This window comes from Fukomys damarensis, unplaced genomic scaffold (assembly GCF_012274545.1).
Source record: "Fukomys damarensis isolate Sample0158 unplaced genomic scaffold, DMR_v1.0_HiC HiC_scaffold_26, whole genome shotgun sequence".
Classification (NCBI taxonomy): Eukaryota; Metazoa; Chordata; class Mammalia; order Rodentia; family Bathyergidae; genus Fukomys; species Fukomys damarensis.
In genome coordinates, this window is record NW_022900938.1 from 4,184,209 (window position 1) to 4,202,270 (window position 18,062).

The 18,062-nt window shown below is 45.1% G+C and overlaps 1 protein-coding gene across 2 annotated transcripts in view; it reads left to right on the forward strand.

Moving 5' to 3' along the window:
• Dnah7 (dynein axonemal heavy chain 7) overlaps positions 1 to 18,062 on the forward strand; it is a 211,976-nt gene that overhangs the window by 167,327 nt on the left and 26,587 nt on the right. For both annotated transcript variants that reach the window (XM_010631953.2, XM_010631954.3), the window contains 7 exons: positions 646 to 772; positions 1,986 to 2,180; positions 3,650 to 3,742; positions 7,082 to 7,258; positions 9,620 to 9,781; positions 11,148 to 11,348; positions 14,500 to 14,661. In XM_010631953.2, coding sequence (XP_010630255.1) covers positions 646 to 772; positions 1,986 to 2,180; positions 3,650 to 3,742; positions 7,082 to 7,258; positions 9,620 to 9,781; positions 11,148 to 11,348; positions 14,500 to 14,661 — 1,117 coding nt within the window. The remainder of the gene's footprint in view (positions 1 to 645; positions 773 to 1,985; positions 2,181 to 3,649; positions 3,743 to 7,081; positions 7,259 to 9,619; positions 9,782 to 11,147; positions 11,349 to 14,499; positions 14,662 to 18,062) is intronic.

Consider the following 18,062-nt stretch of genomic DNA (forward strand, 5'->3'; position numbering starts at 1 on the left):
ATTAAATTAAAATGCATAAAGCATTATATTGATGTTAGGAGTGGTTGTGAATACAGACTCCACCTGTGAGTACCTGCTAGAAAGTTGCTAGTTGGAAATACTGTGTTATATACACTTCCACGGTTGGTTTCTGCAACTAATAAAAACGTAATATAACCACATTGCGGTGTCTCCAGCTTTTATGGATTTATAAGTGGAGTGGCACAGGATGAAATTTGCTGTTAATAAAGGAGTTATTAATTTTAGTGCCATTTACTATATCATATAAAATATTTGGAAGTATTTCTGTAATAAACCAGTCAAATTTTACCACTGGAAATGCTTTGTAGTTAAAAACAGCCCACAGATCATTCTGTGTAACAGGTTAATACTCCATACAGTGACTTTTTTCCAAAAGAAAGATACATTTTTTAATTTAGACAAATAGCCAACAGAAAAATGTCGTTCTAATGAAATGTTTCTAAGGTGGGTAGCTCTCGGACTGGCCCGTCAGTTTATGAAGATCCTTGATGGTTTGGTGAGTCATTGACCAGGAAGCTTATTAGAAAAATACAGATCTGAGTGATTTAGAACGGATCTTCTCAAGGACGTGGTCCTTTTGACGAAATGCATTCCTGTTACTCACTTTGCTTTCTGTTCGGCCAGGCTCCAGATCCTCCGGGATCACTTTACTTACTCCTTGTACGTCAACGTCTGCCGGTCCCTCTTCGAGAAGGACAAGCTGCTCTTCTCCTTCTGCCTGACCGTGAACCTTCTCATCCACGACCGTGTGGTCAGTATTGTCTGCGTTTGGAAGGCCAAGAGCACCAGAATGTTCACGTTGCTTTATTAACTTGCTCACTTGCTTGGGGATGTATATGAAAAGGTTGCAAACAGCCAAACAGTGATACTAATGATTAGCTAAGGCAAGGCATGACCGCAAGACTGAGTTTCACAGAAGTGAAATCTAAATTAGGCGCTGTTCATTACATTAGTAGCCCTCAAATTTAATATGTTTTAGTTGAAACGAAACCTGTTGTTTTAGAATCTCATACAGCAGGGCATATAAATTTACTAAATGCACATTTTCACCAAGTAATAGCTTGAAGAACTATTTTTGTTTTGAAGAACTTGTTCCAGTTCATCAGACCTAACAATGTGGGCTTGACAATATCTTGTGTAAATTTTTTTTGTATTTTAAATCTATTTCATTTCAATCTATTCATTTAAAATATAGGAAGCACTTTAAGAATTGAGGAGAAGTATTGTGTAGGGTCACTATTTTATAGGCACTTTTGTGTTTAAGATTCATTGATTTCATATGGTAATGTATTAGTTGAATTCTGAGAGAATGAAGGATTTATTTTTTGCATTTTTTGCAAACATTTCATAGAATCATTTTATTTTATGGAAAATGACTGAAAAACATGGTGGAATAATGGTTGTCTGTCCCTCTGCAATTTCTCAAGTCAACAGAACTCTAAAGGATTAATCTGTAGAGCAGGTATTCTGATAGGATATATCCAGATTTTTGTGTTTAACCTAGTAATTCTGGAGTAAAATGATGAAAAGGCCATTTTTTAAAATGTACCTCCAGCCAGGGATTTAGTTCAGTGGTTCTGGTGCCTGCTTTGCAAGCACAGGGACCCAAGTTCAATCCCTGGAACAACAACAACAACAAACAAAGCAAATAAACAAAAAATGTAACTCTTAAAGAAAGAAATTAACTTTTTTGTGGGGCTGGAGATTTAGCTTAGTGGTTCTGCTGACTGCTTCACAAGTACAAGGTCCCAAGTTGGATCTCCAGTACCAAAAACAAGAATGTAACTCTTTTGAAAACTGGTTATAGCGGACACTGTAGTTTCTTATAGCTACATACTGAACCGTATCAGCGACAGAGTTTCAGAGACTGTATCTGACACTTGCAAATCAACACACAGCTGACTCTTCTAAGGTGCTGTAAACCTGCTCATTTCCGATTCCTTGTGCCATCTTGTTTTCCCAAGGTCAATAAAGCTGAGTGGAGATTTCTGCTGACTGGTGGCATTGGGCTGGATAATCCTTATGCCAATCCCTGTACGTGGCTTCCTCAAAAATCCTGGGACGAGATCTGTCGATTAGATGACTTGCCTGCCTTCAGAAGCATTCGTAAGGAATTTATGCACTTGAAGGATGGGTGGAAGAAAGTGTATGATAGTTTGGTACGTTTTAACCTCTTGCTTATTCCAAAGTTTTTGAATACATAAAAAAATGTTATACATTGATATTTGCATAAAAGCAAGATTTAAATAAGTTTTAAGCACCCAGCCAGATATTAAAATGCATGTTTTGGTTTCTGATATTCGCTCTAAGTCTGTGGCTCTATTTCCACTCAGCTGGGAGTGGTTGCACACACCTGTAATCCCAGCACTTGGGAGGCTGAGGCAGGAGGATTGCTGTGAATTTGAGACCAGCCTGGACTACAGAGTGAGTTCAAGGCACAAAACATACCCAACAAAACCAAAAAAATTAAACAAAAGTAACTTTCACTCAAACTCCTTGGAAGCTATAGAGATGCACAGGACCTTGTTGAATTTCTCTGCCAGGGTTTATTCATTACCGGTTTAGATTTTGACAGTCTTGCTATCAGATGAGTTAAAATTTTATCAAAGGGCTGTTTAGATTTTCTGAATGTAGGATAAAAGCTAATATATATTTTGAGGTTTTGAGGAGAATAAAAAGCTAGTAGTTCAGAGCACCTTTCACATGCCCTGGTCTCGTTCACTGGGGGAAATTCCAGTTGACAAATGCGGTGACCCTCACCAGTTCTCCCCGGGACCTGTGTGCAGCAAACGCTGCCTTCTTTCAGATTTTCTTTAGCTCAGGATAAATAATCTTTTCCACTCCTCACTTAGTTATTTTTCTGCTCCTGTTTTTCTTTTCTTGCTGTTTTGAACTTTTACTGTCCTTGGGTATAATCTGCAAGGGCTCTATGGAAACTTGGAGAGGAGAAAGACCCAGAGAGATTAAAGCATTTGCTACTGGGTTCCCCTGTGTTTTAGTTGGTTGCCCGTTGTACTTGATAGTGACGTTGTGTCTGTACAGGAATTTACATATTTGGTGGATTGCTGCTGCTTTTTTTTTGTATAGGGGATTGAACTCAGGACCTTACACCTGTGTGACAGGTGGCAAACAGAACTGGCTCGCTCTTTCTTTTTTTCTTTCTTTCTTTTTTTTTTGTACCAATGATCAAACTCAGGACCTTGTGCTTTGGAGGCAGGCGGGAGCACCACTGAGCTAAATCCCTGGCCTTGGATAGCTTTTGATGGCTCCTTATTAGTCATGAAAATAGGTTTCCTAGACTTCCGAGTGCTTCTTTCTGGTGAAAGTAGTCATTTTACCCACTGTGCTGACACGTGGAGTTTCTGACCACACAGCTTTCCCTGGAGCTTCAGATGTGCACATGTTGACATCAACATGCTGGATTTTGATTTCTTCAGAATGTTTTGAATTTTCCTACCATTATTTATTTTTTATTATTTTTATCAGCTTTTACAATAAAATTTATACAAACATACTTGATTTCAGTTACTTAATATATGTTCTCTCTGAAAATTGTTTTATATGTCAAAATGTACTGTTCTTTTCAGACATGATCTCTAATAGTAAATTATACACACTATAATCTTAGGAACCACACCATGAGGTTTTCCCGGAAGATTGGGAAAATAAAGCAAATGAATTTCAAAGAATGCTTATCATCCGGTGCTTGCGGCCAGACAAGGTAAGCATGGGCCTGGGAAGCAGCCCTCACCTCCTTCCCTCCTCTCTGCCTGGTCTGGTCCTGTGTGGATTCCTCAGTAGTCACGGGGTGGGCAGTCTGCAGGACTGACCCCGCCCAGGCTGAATTAGTAACCAACCAGGTACACTGTTTTAGTTCATTTTATGACTCTTCTTTATTATCCACCTGTCCATGTATCCATGTAACCTTGTGTCCACTTACTTACTTGTCTACTTACCTACCTAGCTACCTATCTACCTCCCTACCTACCACTTACCTATCACCTACTTACTTACCTACCTACCTATCATCTACCTACTCACCTACCCACCTGGATATCCTTTCATGCTTTAGAAAGCAAGTAGAACTTGTTTTGTTGAGTCATTCAGCAAATTGTTGAGTCGTTGTTGACAACAAAGGGATATCAATATCAGTATCAATAATGTAAATATATATATAAATATATATAAATATCAATAATGTTACTTTTAACTTCTGTAAATAATATATTACCCAACAAGCCAGTGGACCTGTCCTATCAGCAAATCTCAGTACTTGTGGACATCTTCATTTGTATAATAGCCTGTACCAAATAAATTCACCTGACTATATCAGCCCGTATCCACAGAAATAGCAGTCGACTCTGAATAATATAAATAGTGCATGTCTTGAGAAAATGTCCTAACTGTCCATTGTTACTATTCAAAGAAAAGTTTGACATAATTATTTAAAATGTACTATATTAACAATTAATTTAATGAATACAAAATCCTCCAGCCTAAGGAAAAAGAAAAGCCGAAATTAAATAGTAAAAACAATATATTTTAAAATTTTTGCAGGCGTGGTGGCGCACAGCTGAATCCCAGGACTTAGGTGGCTGAGGCATAGGTATTACCATGAGTTCGAGGCCACCCTGGGCTACATAGCGAGACCTTGTCTCAAAAAAACAAAACAAGAAAACAAAGCCTCACATTTCTGGCCCCCTTCTGTGGTCGCTGGGAGAGGAGGATTTGCAGCCACAGACCTTGCTTTGACCAATCAGATGGGAACAACACCAGGATGAGACATTTGTTCCCTTCTGTTAATCTCATGATGTCGCCATAAATTTGGTATGAAAACACTGCGTGAGAATCGCATGAGAATTGCAGCTGGCAGTTGGATGTCTCATTTATATAGGTATATATAAATATCAATAATGTTACTTTTAACTTCTGTAAATAATATATTACCCAACAAGCCAGTGGACCTGTCCTATCAGCAAATCTCAGTACTTGTGGACATCTTCATTTGTATAATAGCCTGTACCAAATAAATTCACCTGACTATATCAGCCCGTATCCACAGAAATAGCAGTCGACTCTGAATAATATAAATAGTGCATGTCTTGAGAAAATGTCCTAACTGTCCATTGTTACTATTCAAAGAAAAGTTTGACATAATTATTTAAAATGTACTATATTAACAATTAATTTAATGAATACAAAATCCTCCAGCCTAAGGAAAAAGAAAAGCCGAAATTAAATAGTAAAAACAATATATTTTAAAATTTTTGCAGGCGTGGTGGCGCACAGCTGAATCCCAGGACTTAGGTGGCTGAGGCATAGGTATTACCATGAGTTCGAGGCCACCCTGGGCTACATAGCGAGACCTTGTCTCAAAAAAACAAAACAAGAAAACAAAGCCTCACATTTCTGGCCCCCTTCTGTGGTCGCTGGGAGAGGAGGATTTGCAGCCACAGACCTTGCTTTGACCAATCAGATGGGAACAACACCAGGATGAGACATTTGTTCCCTTCTGTTAATCTCATGATGTCGCCATAAATTTGGTATGAAAACACTGCGTGAGAATCGCATGAGAATTGCAGCTGGCAGTTGGATGTCTCATTCCCTCTACAATGACCAGAGGTGCTCAGGGTGGTGGCCGTGAGCGTCCAGACATTCCTTAGTGCTGCGAGCTGCTGGCCTTCATCATGACGATCATGCGCGTACGTTGTCAATTTCTCCAGCAGAGTAGTGGCTGTTCTGTCATGCACGACAACCTCTAGCGTCCCGCATACCAGGGTGATGCCATCTTTTGAAACAAAATCACGCTATTTTTCTTCTCATGAAGTATGTATACATTTTTGTTGGCTTCTGTGTATCGCTCTATAACAGGGGTTGTAAGGAAGTAAAGTTAATACTGTATTTCAAGACTGCAGGATGATATTGTGAATTCAGATCAGTTGTGTTGTATTCAGAGGGGGCAGTGGAGCACTTGGCAGAGGAACGAAGGTCTTGCACGTGCTTTCCTGGGGCCAGCGCTGTGTTGGCCCAGGGCAGGCGCTCCTTGGCTTCCGTTTTCAAGGTTGCCTGCAGCCCTCGTAAAGCCGGACAAGGGCCGTTGGCTTTGGCTCCTGTGTGCACACCTGGATGACATTAAACAAATCTTTCGACTTCATTAGGTGACAGCAATCTATAAAGAAGGTGGTTAATTAATTTACTCAGCATAAAGCTTAAATATCTAATTTTCCTGGAGGAAGATCCATTGATACCTCTGTTTCACCTATTTTAAGTCTCCAAGTGAACCTCACATGTAAAACTAGGATCAAGACAGGAGACAGTTGTGCAAGGGAGGGAATGCTTCAGTGCCGCTCTGGATTTGCCCTCCCGTCAGACCTGTGCTCCTGTAATGATGCTTTCTTTTCCACACTCAACCACTTTCATGCAAACAAAGCAAATTGGCAAGGAGCGCATTTCCGGGTTTTACTGACCTCCGTGCTGAGAATCGGCAGAGTGATGAAGGAACAAGTAGGAAAGGACAGTGTCTGAGGAAAGGGTTTGCACGGTTCGGTCTGTGTGGTTCCACCGTCCGTTGAAGGGACCCTGGGATGCCGCTGGGATGCCCTTCACCAGCTCTGCCACTTGCTTGGGTCGCACCCGGGTCCTGATTAGCTGGCACCGTCACCCAGAAAGCCAGGCTCGCCCTCAGAATCCACACAGCACATGTGGCTGCCTCCTGGGCGTGTGACTCGTCCCCTCCGATCTCTCCACCTTCTCTCTCTCCCCATAGTGTGAGAAGCCCTTTACACCAGACTGTCCGTCTTTGAGTTGTGAGCTTTTGAAACACAGTCGGTGTTTTAAAACTTCGGAGTTACAGTTTCTTCGTCTATCTTGCCCAGAATTATTCACTTAAAAAAGAACAAAATGCCTTGGAATCTGGTGTCAGCCCCCTCCTGGCTTATTCTTTTGGTCATCTGGAATTTTTAGGGGCACAGGGACCCTCTGACTCCTTCCCAGCTGCACCTTTTGAGGTCTGAGAGAAATTTTTGAGTCTTCTTTCACATGCGGTCTTGTCCCTTCACAGATCATTCCGATGTTGCAAGAATATATAACCAACAAGCTGGGGCGCGCGTTCATTGAGCCTCCCCCCTTCGACCTGTCCAAGGCTTTTGGAGACAGCCACTGCTGCGCTCCGCTGATCTTCGTGCTGTCCCCCGGTGCTGACCCCATGGCTGCCCTTCTGAAGTTTGCGGATGACCAGGTACCGCATAGCACATCAGGTCACTGGATGGTGTTATTTTTTCAAAAAGCAGTGTTCATTTATGATTGAAATCTTCAGGGGCAAGAGAAAGGCAAAAATCGTCCCTCAGCCTCTGAATGGCATGGCATCTGGAGGTTGGTAGGGTCCCCAGAAAACAGTGCTTTAATGCCAAGGTTAACAGTGAAATTAGCTCCTCGTCCGAACTGTGAAACAAGACTTTGGATTTTCAGGGCATTTGCTTCTCTTTCATTTTGGGACAGGGAACTCTGTCAGCTCTCAGGGACTTGGGGGGACCCAGCGAACCTGGGGTGATCCTCTGTGCTCCTGAACCCCTCCTGTCTGACTTCCCAAAGTCCAGGGGCGGTGACCCCACAGCACAGTGCTGCAGCAGGCTATTTGTTAGCATTGAAAACCCTGAAGGGCTGTCAGAGGGGAACACAGACATTGCTTGCATTTGCAGTAAATGCTTTTATATCGTAAAAGAAAACAATAATGAGCAAGGGTTGGGTGTGTCTGAGTTGATTTTTTTTCTCCTTTTGGTATAACCAGAATAACGTTTGGGGTGCTACCACTGACATTTCTAAAATCAATGCCATCACTTTTATTAAGTGCATAGTGTATTCTGTTAACTTTGCCAGAATTTCTTATGCAAGTTTTCCCTTAATTTTATAGAGTCCTACGTGGTAAATGGTGATGTCTGCATTGTACAGAAAGTGGTCTTGAAATAGGGAGATGTTAAGCAGCTTTTCTAGGTCACACAGTTTACAGATTAAAATACTCTTCTCTGGCCCATTTCTGCCTTCATAACCCCGCTTCTTTCACATGAATGTAACTCTCTTGTCTTACAAGACTGACTCTAGCGTGGCGCTATGTTTTTAAGTACTGTCACATAGCTGTTATGATTGGGGGAGTGTGAGGTGTGTGAGGCATCGGAAAAGATAGGGTTGTATGTGGCGTTACTGCGTTCCCATTGCGGTGACACGGAACCCAACAGCCACAGTTTAAAGGAGAGAGATTTAGTGTCTCTCAGGGTCCGTGTACCTCAAGGATTCAGGCTATGGTCACCCGGTTTCATGCAAGAGGCATCACGGAGGCAGGGCCTGGCAGGGGAGCGGAGCACCCGGGACCGCACCTCCCTGGCCCACCCAATCAGAGCCAGGGGCCTGCTCTGCTGATCCGGTAGCTGCTTCCCAACCCAGTGAAGCTGACAGACCATGATCAGCGGATCAGAGGTCACAGGGGTCTTTGTGGGCTACAGTAAGGACTGTGAGGGTGTGGAGAGGTTTTAAATAACAAAGTGACAGGAGCTGATGTGAAATGTATGAAGCTGTCCTACACAGAGCGTAAAGAATTGAGTGGTGCAGAATGGAAACAGGCTGCTCGTTAGGGGGATCCTCGAGAGCTCAGGAAGAGCATGGTAGCTGGGACTTGAGCGGCCCAGGAGGACAGGAGGCAGCTTAGAGGATCAGTCTTACCTGGGACCGACTTCTGCAAATCGATGTGGCCGTGGTGACCCCGAGTGCTCTTCTGGCTCCACACCAGCGGGCCCCTGTGTGGTCCTGCTCCATGAAACAGCACCGTGTAGGGACAGAGTCACAGGCATTCAGAGAGGACAGAGGGCCCTCCTCCTCCTCCTCCTCCTCCTCCTCCTCCTCCTCCTCCTCCTCCTCCTCCTCCTCCTCCTCCTCCTCCTCCTCCTCCTCCTCCTCCTCCTCCTCCTCCTCCTCCTCCTCCTCCTCCTCCTCTTCCTCCTCCTCCTCCACTGCGAATGTCCCCTGAGGCCTCTCCCAAAGAGGCAGCCAGGCGATGACTACCCTGGGAACGGGGACCCTGAGGCCCAGACAGTCAGGATGGAACTCAGCTACCTTCCAGGAAAACATTCCCACAGAACCCTTCACAGAAACCTTTCCGTTGCAATTCGCAGTTGAGTGTTTAATCTCTTAATTTTATGCAGAAGCCACATTAGTTAAAATGTTTATTCAAAGAGCTTAAAGAAACAGGCCAAGTTCGTCTGTCTATTCATAGTTTTCTTTGCAGCTTTTGCAGGGTTGCTACAAGTCGGCTGATCCCTTTCCTCTCCTCCTTACTTTGAAAATTTTCTTAATGTGTTTTGTATCTCTTATTTCAACAACCAAAAACCCTGCTGTGTTTGCAGCTATTACCGTGGCTGACTCCTGCGTGACTTGGCTCGTTTCGTATGTAAGTGCTCATTAGTTCAGAGCGCTTTAGGGCTATGTGGGTTTGAACCTGTGCAGGACGCTACATAATTAAATTTCATCATTAATGTGAACATTTCTCGTATGACATCGACCCTTCCCAGATGCAGTGTAAGATGATGTCTCTATTCTTTTCGTACCCCAGGGGTATGGGGGAGCAAAACTTAGCTCTTTATCTCTGGGTCAAGGCCAAGGGCCCATCGCTATGAAGATGCTGGAAAGAGCCATCAAAGAGGGGACGTGGGTGGTCCTTCAGAACTGTCACCTGGCCATCTCTTGGATGCCGACGCTTGAGAAGATCTGCGAGGTGAGGAGGCAGCTTTATTCCCTCAGGAGCATCTGTGGCTCTCACTGACCTTGGGAGCTTTGGGGTGGTGGTGGGGGAGCACAGTCAGGTCCCCCTCAGGCAGGTGACGTCTTCCAGAGGGGTGGGCTAGGCTTGGAGTGATAACAAGCCACAGGGGAGACGTAGGCCAACATAGTCTTCACAGCAGGAAACCGGGAGCGACGCCGGAAGTCACGGGGCCAAGGTACAGGGAAAGGCCATGGAAGGTCGGTGTGACCCGGTCCTCCCACCTTCTTCTTGAGGTTCCTGCAACTTCCGCTCTTTGGTGGGCAGAAATTTCTGGAAGGAAACCTGACATGGCTCAGCGGAGTGAACAGATGTCCTGGCCCTCAGTTTCAACAGACACAGAGAGCATGAGTCGGCAGGAAAGAGCCACGGCTCTGGCCCCTTCTCTCTCCCTTCTTAAACAGCCAGCAGATGTCCCCTCAAGAACCAAAGCAATGACACAACTCACTGGCCAGCCAACCATGGAGACGTCAGGTGACAGGCCAGCTTTCCCTGGGTGCCGCTGCTCCCTTTAGCTTGTTTCTCCACCGGGAGACTGACTTGGTCTCCACTGCTTCCTTCTCTCCTTTATCCTAGCACCCCGAGTGGTGCCCAGCCCATAACATTTATTGAATTATGATGAGTATCGCTTCCCTGCTTGAAACCTTGAAACCTCATTGCATGCAAGACCAAGCTCAAAGTCCAGCCAGGCTTAGATCATCCTGCGCACCCCAGCCTCGGCAGAGCGCTGATTACTCCTGGGCCCTGGGGGATGGTGCCAAGGGATCCCCTTCCTCTCTGTGGCTCCAGCTTAGCCCATGAGCAAATCAAGGCAGCAGTGATGTTGAGGTTTAGCGCTGCCCAATAGACCTGGTCTTCTGAGCCTGAAAAGCAGCCTTTAGAAACAAAATTCTGCTTGATTTAGTATTGGCTTATCTAAGTGCATTGCTTATTCTCACAATTGGCTGTAGCAGAAGGGATGAATCTTAACCTAGCTCTGGACAGAGAATGATTTCTAGAAGTAGTTTAGCGATGTGCACACAGCTACAAGAGCTTGAGAGATGCCTTAGTCTTTACTTGGCCAGCTATGAACTGCCTAGTACCTGTCTAAGCTTTGCAGTCACAGGAAGTAACTTCGTCCAGAAGAAAGACAGCACTCAGGCCTTCTCAGTGAAGAGCAGGAGGGACAGATTTTAAGGGTTTTTCCTGAAAATTTCACCAGTGACACCTGCATCTTGTAGAAATGCTTCCTCCACCTTCTAGCCCATCCCTTGCACATGTGATCTTGAAATTTCTCTGGGGGTCATATTTAGCCTTCTGTGTCCGATTTATTCTCTTCCAGGAATTGAGCCCAGAATCAACGCACCCTGATTTCCGAATGTGGCTGACAAGTTACCCATCTCCGAATTTCCCTGTGTCGGTGCTGCAGAATGGAGTCAAGATGACCAACGAAGCCCCGAAAGGGTTACGAGCTAATATCATCCGATCGTACCTCATGGACCCCATCTCTGACCCCGAGTTCTTTGGCAGCTGCAAAAAGCCGGTTAGTGGTGGCGAAGACTGTTACCTCAGCCCTGGAATGGGCTCACGTGGCCCCGGATGATCGGACACTTACACCGAGGAAAACTACAAATCAAATAGGCCTCCCACGCTGCAGTGCAGTTGATTTTGATTACTGATTATTGACTTACTGCAGTCGATTTTATTAATATTTTATTTTAATTTTACCACCAGCCTCATTTCTGCTCAGCTGAGATTTTATGGGGCATCATTAATAATGTAGCCCTCTATTTAGAAAGTCAGCTGTCAGCCATTCCTGGTCCAAATCTGCAAGGCTGGAGAATCTTGTTTCAGGGTATTAACTGAGCCCTTTGCTATTGGAGCCATATCTCTACATTAAGACATAAGAATATTTCCTCCATATAACCATAATGAGGACCAAAATGATCTCCCTCCGTGATTGATGGAACTCATAAGGGTCTTTCTCAGCATCACCAGGCAAGCAGGGAGAACACCCACTGCTTTCGTGATTAGAATTCTGCATGAATGTCTGTGAACTAAAATTGTCTCACAGTGTTTTACAATAATTAAAAATGGAAGAATTTCTTTTAAAGAGGGGTTCTAAGGCAGACGGTGATTTTCTATTTTGTTTTGTTTGGTTTGGTACCGGGGATCAAACTCTAGACCTCGCTCTTGTGAGACAGGCGGTGGGACCACTGAGCCAAATCCCCAGCCCTTAAGAGGGGTTGTGAACGTTTAGGAAGTTTCACCATTAAAAAGCTCACACACTCTTGATGTCTGAATGTTGTCTAAGTTCCTGTCCCAAAAAAGCACTAAACATAAAGAAGTGCTTTCATTAAACAAAAGCTGGGGCACTTTTTAAAAAATACCTATGCTTAAAAAGCTTGTTCAGCCCTACGCTGAGATCCTGAGACCTGCTGTGCTCCTGCTCTTTGCAGTCACGTGCTCCTCTCACGTAGGTGCGAGGGCATTTCCACCACGACAGAGCCCTTGGCAAGATGTAACTCAGCCCCCACCCCGGTCTCCTACATCCACAGGTCTCTTCAGTAGTAGTGTGGGGTTGAGAGGCGCGGGCATTTATGACACACAGTCCCAGTTCAGACCAAAATCTCCAATGCCGCAGCAGCAGTTCAGATTTTCTGTTTTGATATTTTATTGGGTAAGAATTTTAAACTTACAGACACATTTGTATCCTTTCATCATCTCTTTGCTTTATCATTTGTGTCTCCTTTCTCAATACAGATATAGACAGGGGTATAGATATGGACATGGAGATAGATATATGTACATGAGCTGTCCCTCAACATCCAGGGAGGCCTATTTATTGATCTGTTATTGGTCTGAAATTTCTAAGGATTTCCTCCAATGATTTATAATTCATTACATAAGTCTTTTGATGCTACAGTTGTTCCAGATTTGGTCAGTGGAATGTTTTTAAACTGGTTTCTCCATACTTACTATGGGTTCTATCTTTAAAAAGAAAAGTTGATCGTCTTTATTATTAGCATTGTTATTATTAAGCAGAGCCTCTTACGCTCTGGTGTAAGATGTTCCTGGCTTATCTTGTACCTGTCCTGGCGCAGTCATGGGAGACCCACTTTTGTGAAGAGCCTGGGAGGTGAACTTCCGGGCCACGTCCTTGGAGAGGACTGCAAAGCACATGTGCGTGTACAGTGCTCACACGCAGGCTTTGGAAGTGATAATTCGTTCCAGCACCTCCAATTTTAGTGCATCTGCCAGGGGTTCATCCCTCCTTTTCTTAATTCCATTCTTGTGCATCCTTTCTTCTAAAGAGAGATCCGGATTCTGACAACATCGCTATGTCTCTTGGGTTGCCCAGTTCTCTAACATACCTTAAATAGTTCCGGAATTAGCACATCCCATTTAACTTCAATTTCTCTGGCTAAATGTACGCTATATTCCTGTTGTCGAATTTATGCTGCCTTCACTTTTATTCCCTGAAGGAAAAGCTCCCGGCCTCTCTGACTGGGTCGTGGCCCCCTGGGCAGTGCGCTCAGCCCTCTCCAAGGTCGTCGCCCATGGTGGCGCCCTCCTGAGCGGAGCGCACGTGCAGTGTCTGGCCTACCACACCTGTCCCTCCCCGTACTCCTCCAACAGTGCGGGGTTTGTTCTTTCCCAGCTGCCCAGGCTGTCGCCTTTCTCCTCGCTGGCTGGGGCTTATTAGGTGGGCTCCACACCCACCCAATGGTAGGAGAGGTGGGTTCGGCATGGCAGGTGCTGCATCCACGAAATAAGGCTCAGACCCTCTTTCCAGCTCTGCTCTGACCCCGTATGTTCTCCTCATCCGAGGACTGCCTAACCAGTGGGATCACCTCCTTTTCATTTTCTCCGTGGTCATCCAGCACTATACATTAGAATTTGTAATTCTTTTTTAAAATTTTTATATTGTATTAGTCCATGTTTTACTACATAATGATTACTGTCATCGTAGGGACTTGGTGCGTGTATATAACACATCTTAATTGTTTTTGTGTCCCCCTCCAACTCCCTCCCTTGCCCTCTCCCTCCATCTCTTGGTCTACCTCCCATTGCAAAAGATCTATTGCCCTGTTTCCTATTACCTGTCATTTATGTTGCTCCTTATTCATAATTTGAGTTTCTCATACAAGAGAAAACAAGCAGTATTTTAGCTTGTGTGTATGATTTATGTCACTTAACATCATGGTCCATTTTCCTACACGTGGCTCCAGTTTATCCTTTTTCATGGCAGAGTAGTACTCCGTTGTACAGGAATGCTGCAATTGCTTTTTCCACTCATCTGCTGATGGACGTGGGCCGCTTCCAAGACTTAGCTCTTATGAGTTGTGCTGCTATACACATGGGTGTGCGTGGTTCTCTGTAATATTCTTGCCTTTCGATGCTTTGGTTGGAACCCCCAAAACCCTGCAAGGTAACATTAAGTCAGGTGAGCCTGTCATGCTTGCTGAAGCCCGGGGTATACACAGCAGTATGCTAACTGAACATGTGTTCAAATGGTGAATTTTTGCCTGAAGAGCTGATAAAAAAAATTAATTCTGTTTCAGTTATGCTTGGGAGTGAATACATTTCTGTGGTATTTACCAGCTAAGGCATTTCATTATTTTGATTTTTACACATGGCAAATACAATGTCATGTTGAGGAAATAATGTAGACCAATTCCTTCTCACTGCAGGAGGAATTCAAGAAATTGCTCTACGGCCTCTGCTTCTTTCATGCTTTGGTCCAAGAGAGGCGGAAGTTCGGCCCCCTGGGCTGGAACATTCCTTACGAGTTCAATGAGACTGACCTGCGGATCAGCGTCCAGCAGCTGCACATGTTCCTGAACCAGTACGAGGTGGGTGAGCCCCGCGGGGAGTGCGGCTTCCGGCTGAGGGGGTCAGCATGCACGGGCGCAGCGCCTTCTCCTGACCTCTGCCGTGACTCAAACAGCGGGGCAGCCGCAGCAGCTATTCATTATACTCGGGTATTCCTACTGTCTTAGATGTAGTTAGGGTGCCCTTTTGCCTCGCAGGGGCCTATATTTTATCATTTATTCTGACACATAGACATCTATGGAAATCTGAAAAGGAGTTGGATTATATTCATTTTGCAAAGGACTTAAGAACATGAATCAGCCAGGCTCCGAAGTGGAAAAAAAAAGCAGACCAATTCTGTCTTTTTTGGAGCATGACCTTATCTTTATAGGAATGTCACTACACTTTCATTCCAGCATTTGGATCATTTGTCAGGAAAACAAGTTATTTAAGCCATTGGTGTTAACCAGATGTATAGACTCCAGAAAAGGCCAAGCAGGCTAGTGTCACACTGGTCTCCTCCCTCTCTCTCTCTCTCTCTCTCTCTCTCTCTCTCTCTCTCTCTCGCTCTCTGCCTCTTGCCTGTCTCTCTCTCTCTCTCTCTCTCTCTCTCTCTCTCTCTCTCTCTCTCTCTCTCTCTCTCTCTCTCTCTCGTAGCCTGTGGTATGCTTTACTAACACTGGTTCATCGACTGAATTTTTGGTGAGCCAACTCAAGTGCCTATAAATACAAAGGGCTTTTATAAAGAATGAGCTTTGTGAGTTTTGGTATGATTTTGTTGAAATGTAGTTGGAAATATTTAACTCATTAAATAGGGTATGAACAACTTAAGTTTTTTAAACCGTTAGTGAATTGTGACTTTAAAAAGATGTGTAGACAGGAAGGCATCAAATTCTATATAAAAAAGGGACTCAGAAAATAAATACTGAGAGCTCAGTGGCGTATGTGAGCTTGTGAAAAACCTTTTACCTGAGCTGTGTGTCACTGGACAAACTGCTGTTCAGAATTCAGTGGACAAGTTGAGAAGGCCTTTGGACTGTGGCTTCTGAAATGCGTGAGACACGCAGGTGAATCATATGTTTGATGGGTTTCTTTCTTGTTGTGACGTTCACCAAAACAAAAAATGCTAATAATAGCAGCAAAAATATGATGATACTGTAGTGGAGGAAGTATTTCGCCTAACAGGATTATACTTTTCAGTATGAAAAATACAGAATGAGGAGGTCCTCCATTTTACAATCCGTTCCGAATACCTGGAGAGTATATTCTCATTTAAAGCAGACAATAATGAAATCAGTTAAGTGTATGCAGTTACAGAAGTCTAGTTTGGCATCCAAAAATCTATTAACATTGTCTGTCACATCAGTAGACTAGAGATGAAAAACATCCCAATGTCGTATCAACAAGTGCAGAAAAAGCACTGGACAAAATCCAACCCTCATTAAAAGTGCTCTCAGTAATCTGGGAACAGAGAGCAGGAACAGAGGGAGTTTCCTCGACCCTCAGGAGTATTTGCAGTTTGCGCCTGCTGACATCAGGCTGAAATGGTGCCCAGTGTGACTGACCAGTGTCCGCATGAACAGGAGAGCATTTGCACCCTAACTTCACCTTGGGCTTCCCCACTGGGCAGGGCCCCCTCCGAGCCGTGCTCAGCCACCCACCCAAGTGTCACTTCCTCTCTGGCCAGGACTTTGTGAGCTCTACAAACGCAGCCCTTGAGCTGGCTGGCAGAAGGCAGAGGGACTGACTATTGGCGGGGGAGCGGTGCTCAGAGCCAGAGAGAAGGCAGGTGTATTCGGTGCCCTGTGGGCTGAGAGGAGGGCAGGCCTGGCCCAGCAGCTTCCAGACCTCAGCCCCTGCCGCCCGAGAGACGGTCGGTCTCTGCTCTGACTTCTTTTTCCCACTCCACCCTGAGGACACCTTGCTGCCCTGCCGGGGTCCTCAAGGAGGCCCCCACGTGCCTGTCCCGCTTGGCCCTCAGCCACACGTGCCCCTGACACCCCCACGGAGCCCCACCAGGCTTCTGTCCCCCCGAGCTCTCCTCCTCTGCTGTGTCTTCCTGAGCGGGGCACCTGTGTGCCAGCTCCTCCTCGCTGTGCAGCCCAGGGCCGTGTCTGCTGGATTCCCTGCCCGTGCAGTGGTACAGCTCCCTGTTTCCAACCCCCAAGGCGGTGTACGCCCTCTTCCTCCCTGAGTTCAGGCCAATCACTGGGCTGGAGGCTCTGGACGTCGAGTTTTCACCTATCATGACTAACTGTAGGAAGAGGATTAAAAAGCACAAAGACGGCAAGAAGATCCTTAGGTGAAACAGGGCTATACATTAGTATAAATATTGCCATGTTAAAATTCCATAAACAATAAAACATCATGCAATTTAGACAAAAGTTGGAGGAAGCTCCTACTCTTTATCTGACAGGCTGATTTGCTGTCTTTATAAAGAGCTTTTAATAAGAAGAGAAATGCGCACCTGTAATCCCAGATACTTAGGAGGCTGAGGCAGGAGGATTGCAAGTTCAAGCCCAGCCTGGGCAATTTAGCAACTTAGTGAGACCCTGTCTCAAAAAAAAAAAAAAATCATCAGCTATTTTTTCTCTATATGATAATAGTTCTGTTGGGAGCAGTGAGAAATAGAATTCTCTATACTTCTGGTGGGCACATAAATATTTATACTCAGGATAAAAGAAATTGCAGTGTGAAAAATCAATACCATATGCATTTGCAAACAAAATTCTATATACTAGAAAATATAATGCAAGGGAAAAAGGAAAACAGGAAAAGCAATGTTCATAAATTGGATAAATGCCAGTTGGTAAGAGCTTATAGAAATAAAGACTGTTTCAACTTTAGCAGAAAAAGCAGGAGGCTGAGTGCACAGGACAGGTGCTGCCAAGCATGTGAAAGAACCAGGAACTTACATTATCTCTGACCTATCAGAGTAGCTACAATTTGCCACAGCCCCTTAGAAGAGCAGTGTAGTCACGTTTATAAGTTGCATTTATAAGCTCTTTTTGGGGGAGCGGGAAGAAATAGCGATTTCAGAGTTTTCCCGGAGAGCGATTCATGAAATAGCTTGAACATCGTATAAGATTTGGTGGAAAACATAATGTAGAGTTGCCAAATGGCATGATTCCAACTGAGGCGCAGCCGGATGGCGAAGGCGGAGGGAGCAGGGCCGGCCGATCTGGGCCTCGCTGGGCTCTCCTGCCTGCGCTGGGTCAGGCTACCCTGAGCAGGGCAGCGGTGGGTGCTCAGGCTGCACGAGCTGAGCAGGGAGGCGCTCGAGAGTGGACGAAGGGTTCGGGTCTCAGCACTGCCTGGGAGCGAAGTGACAGCAGGAGGGGGCGACAGGGGTGGCTGGGATTTGGGGGCTCTGGCAGCACCGGCGTGGTCAGCAGGGGGACAGAGGCGGCGCCCCACTTGGGGCCAGGGCCCCCTGACCTCG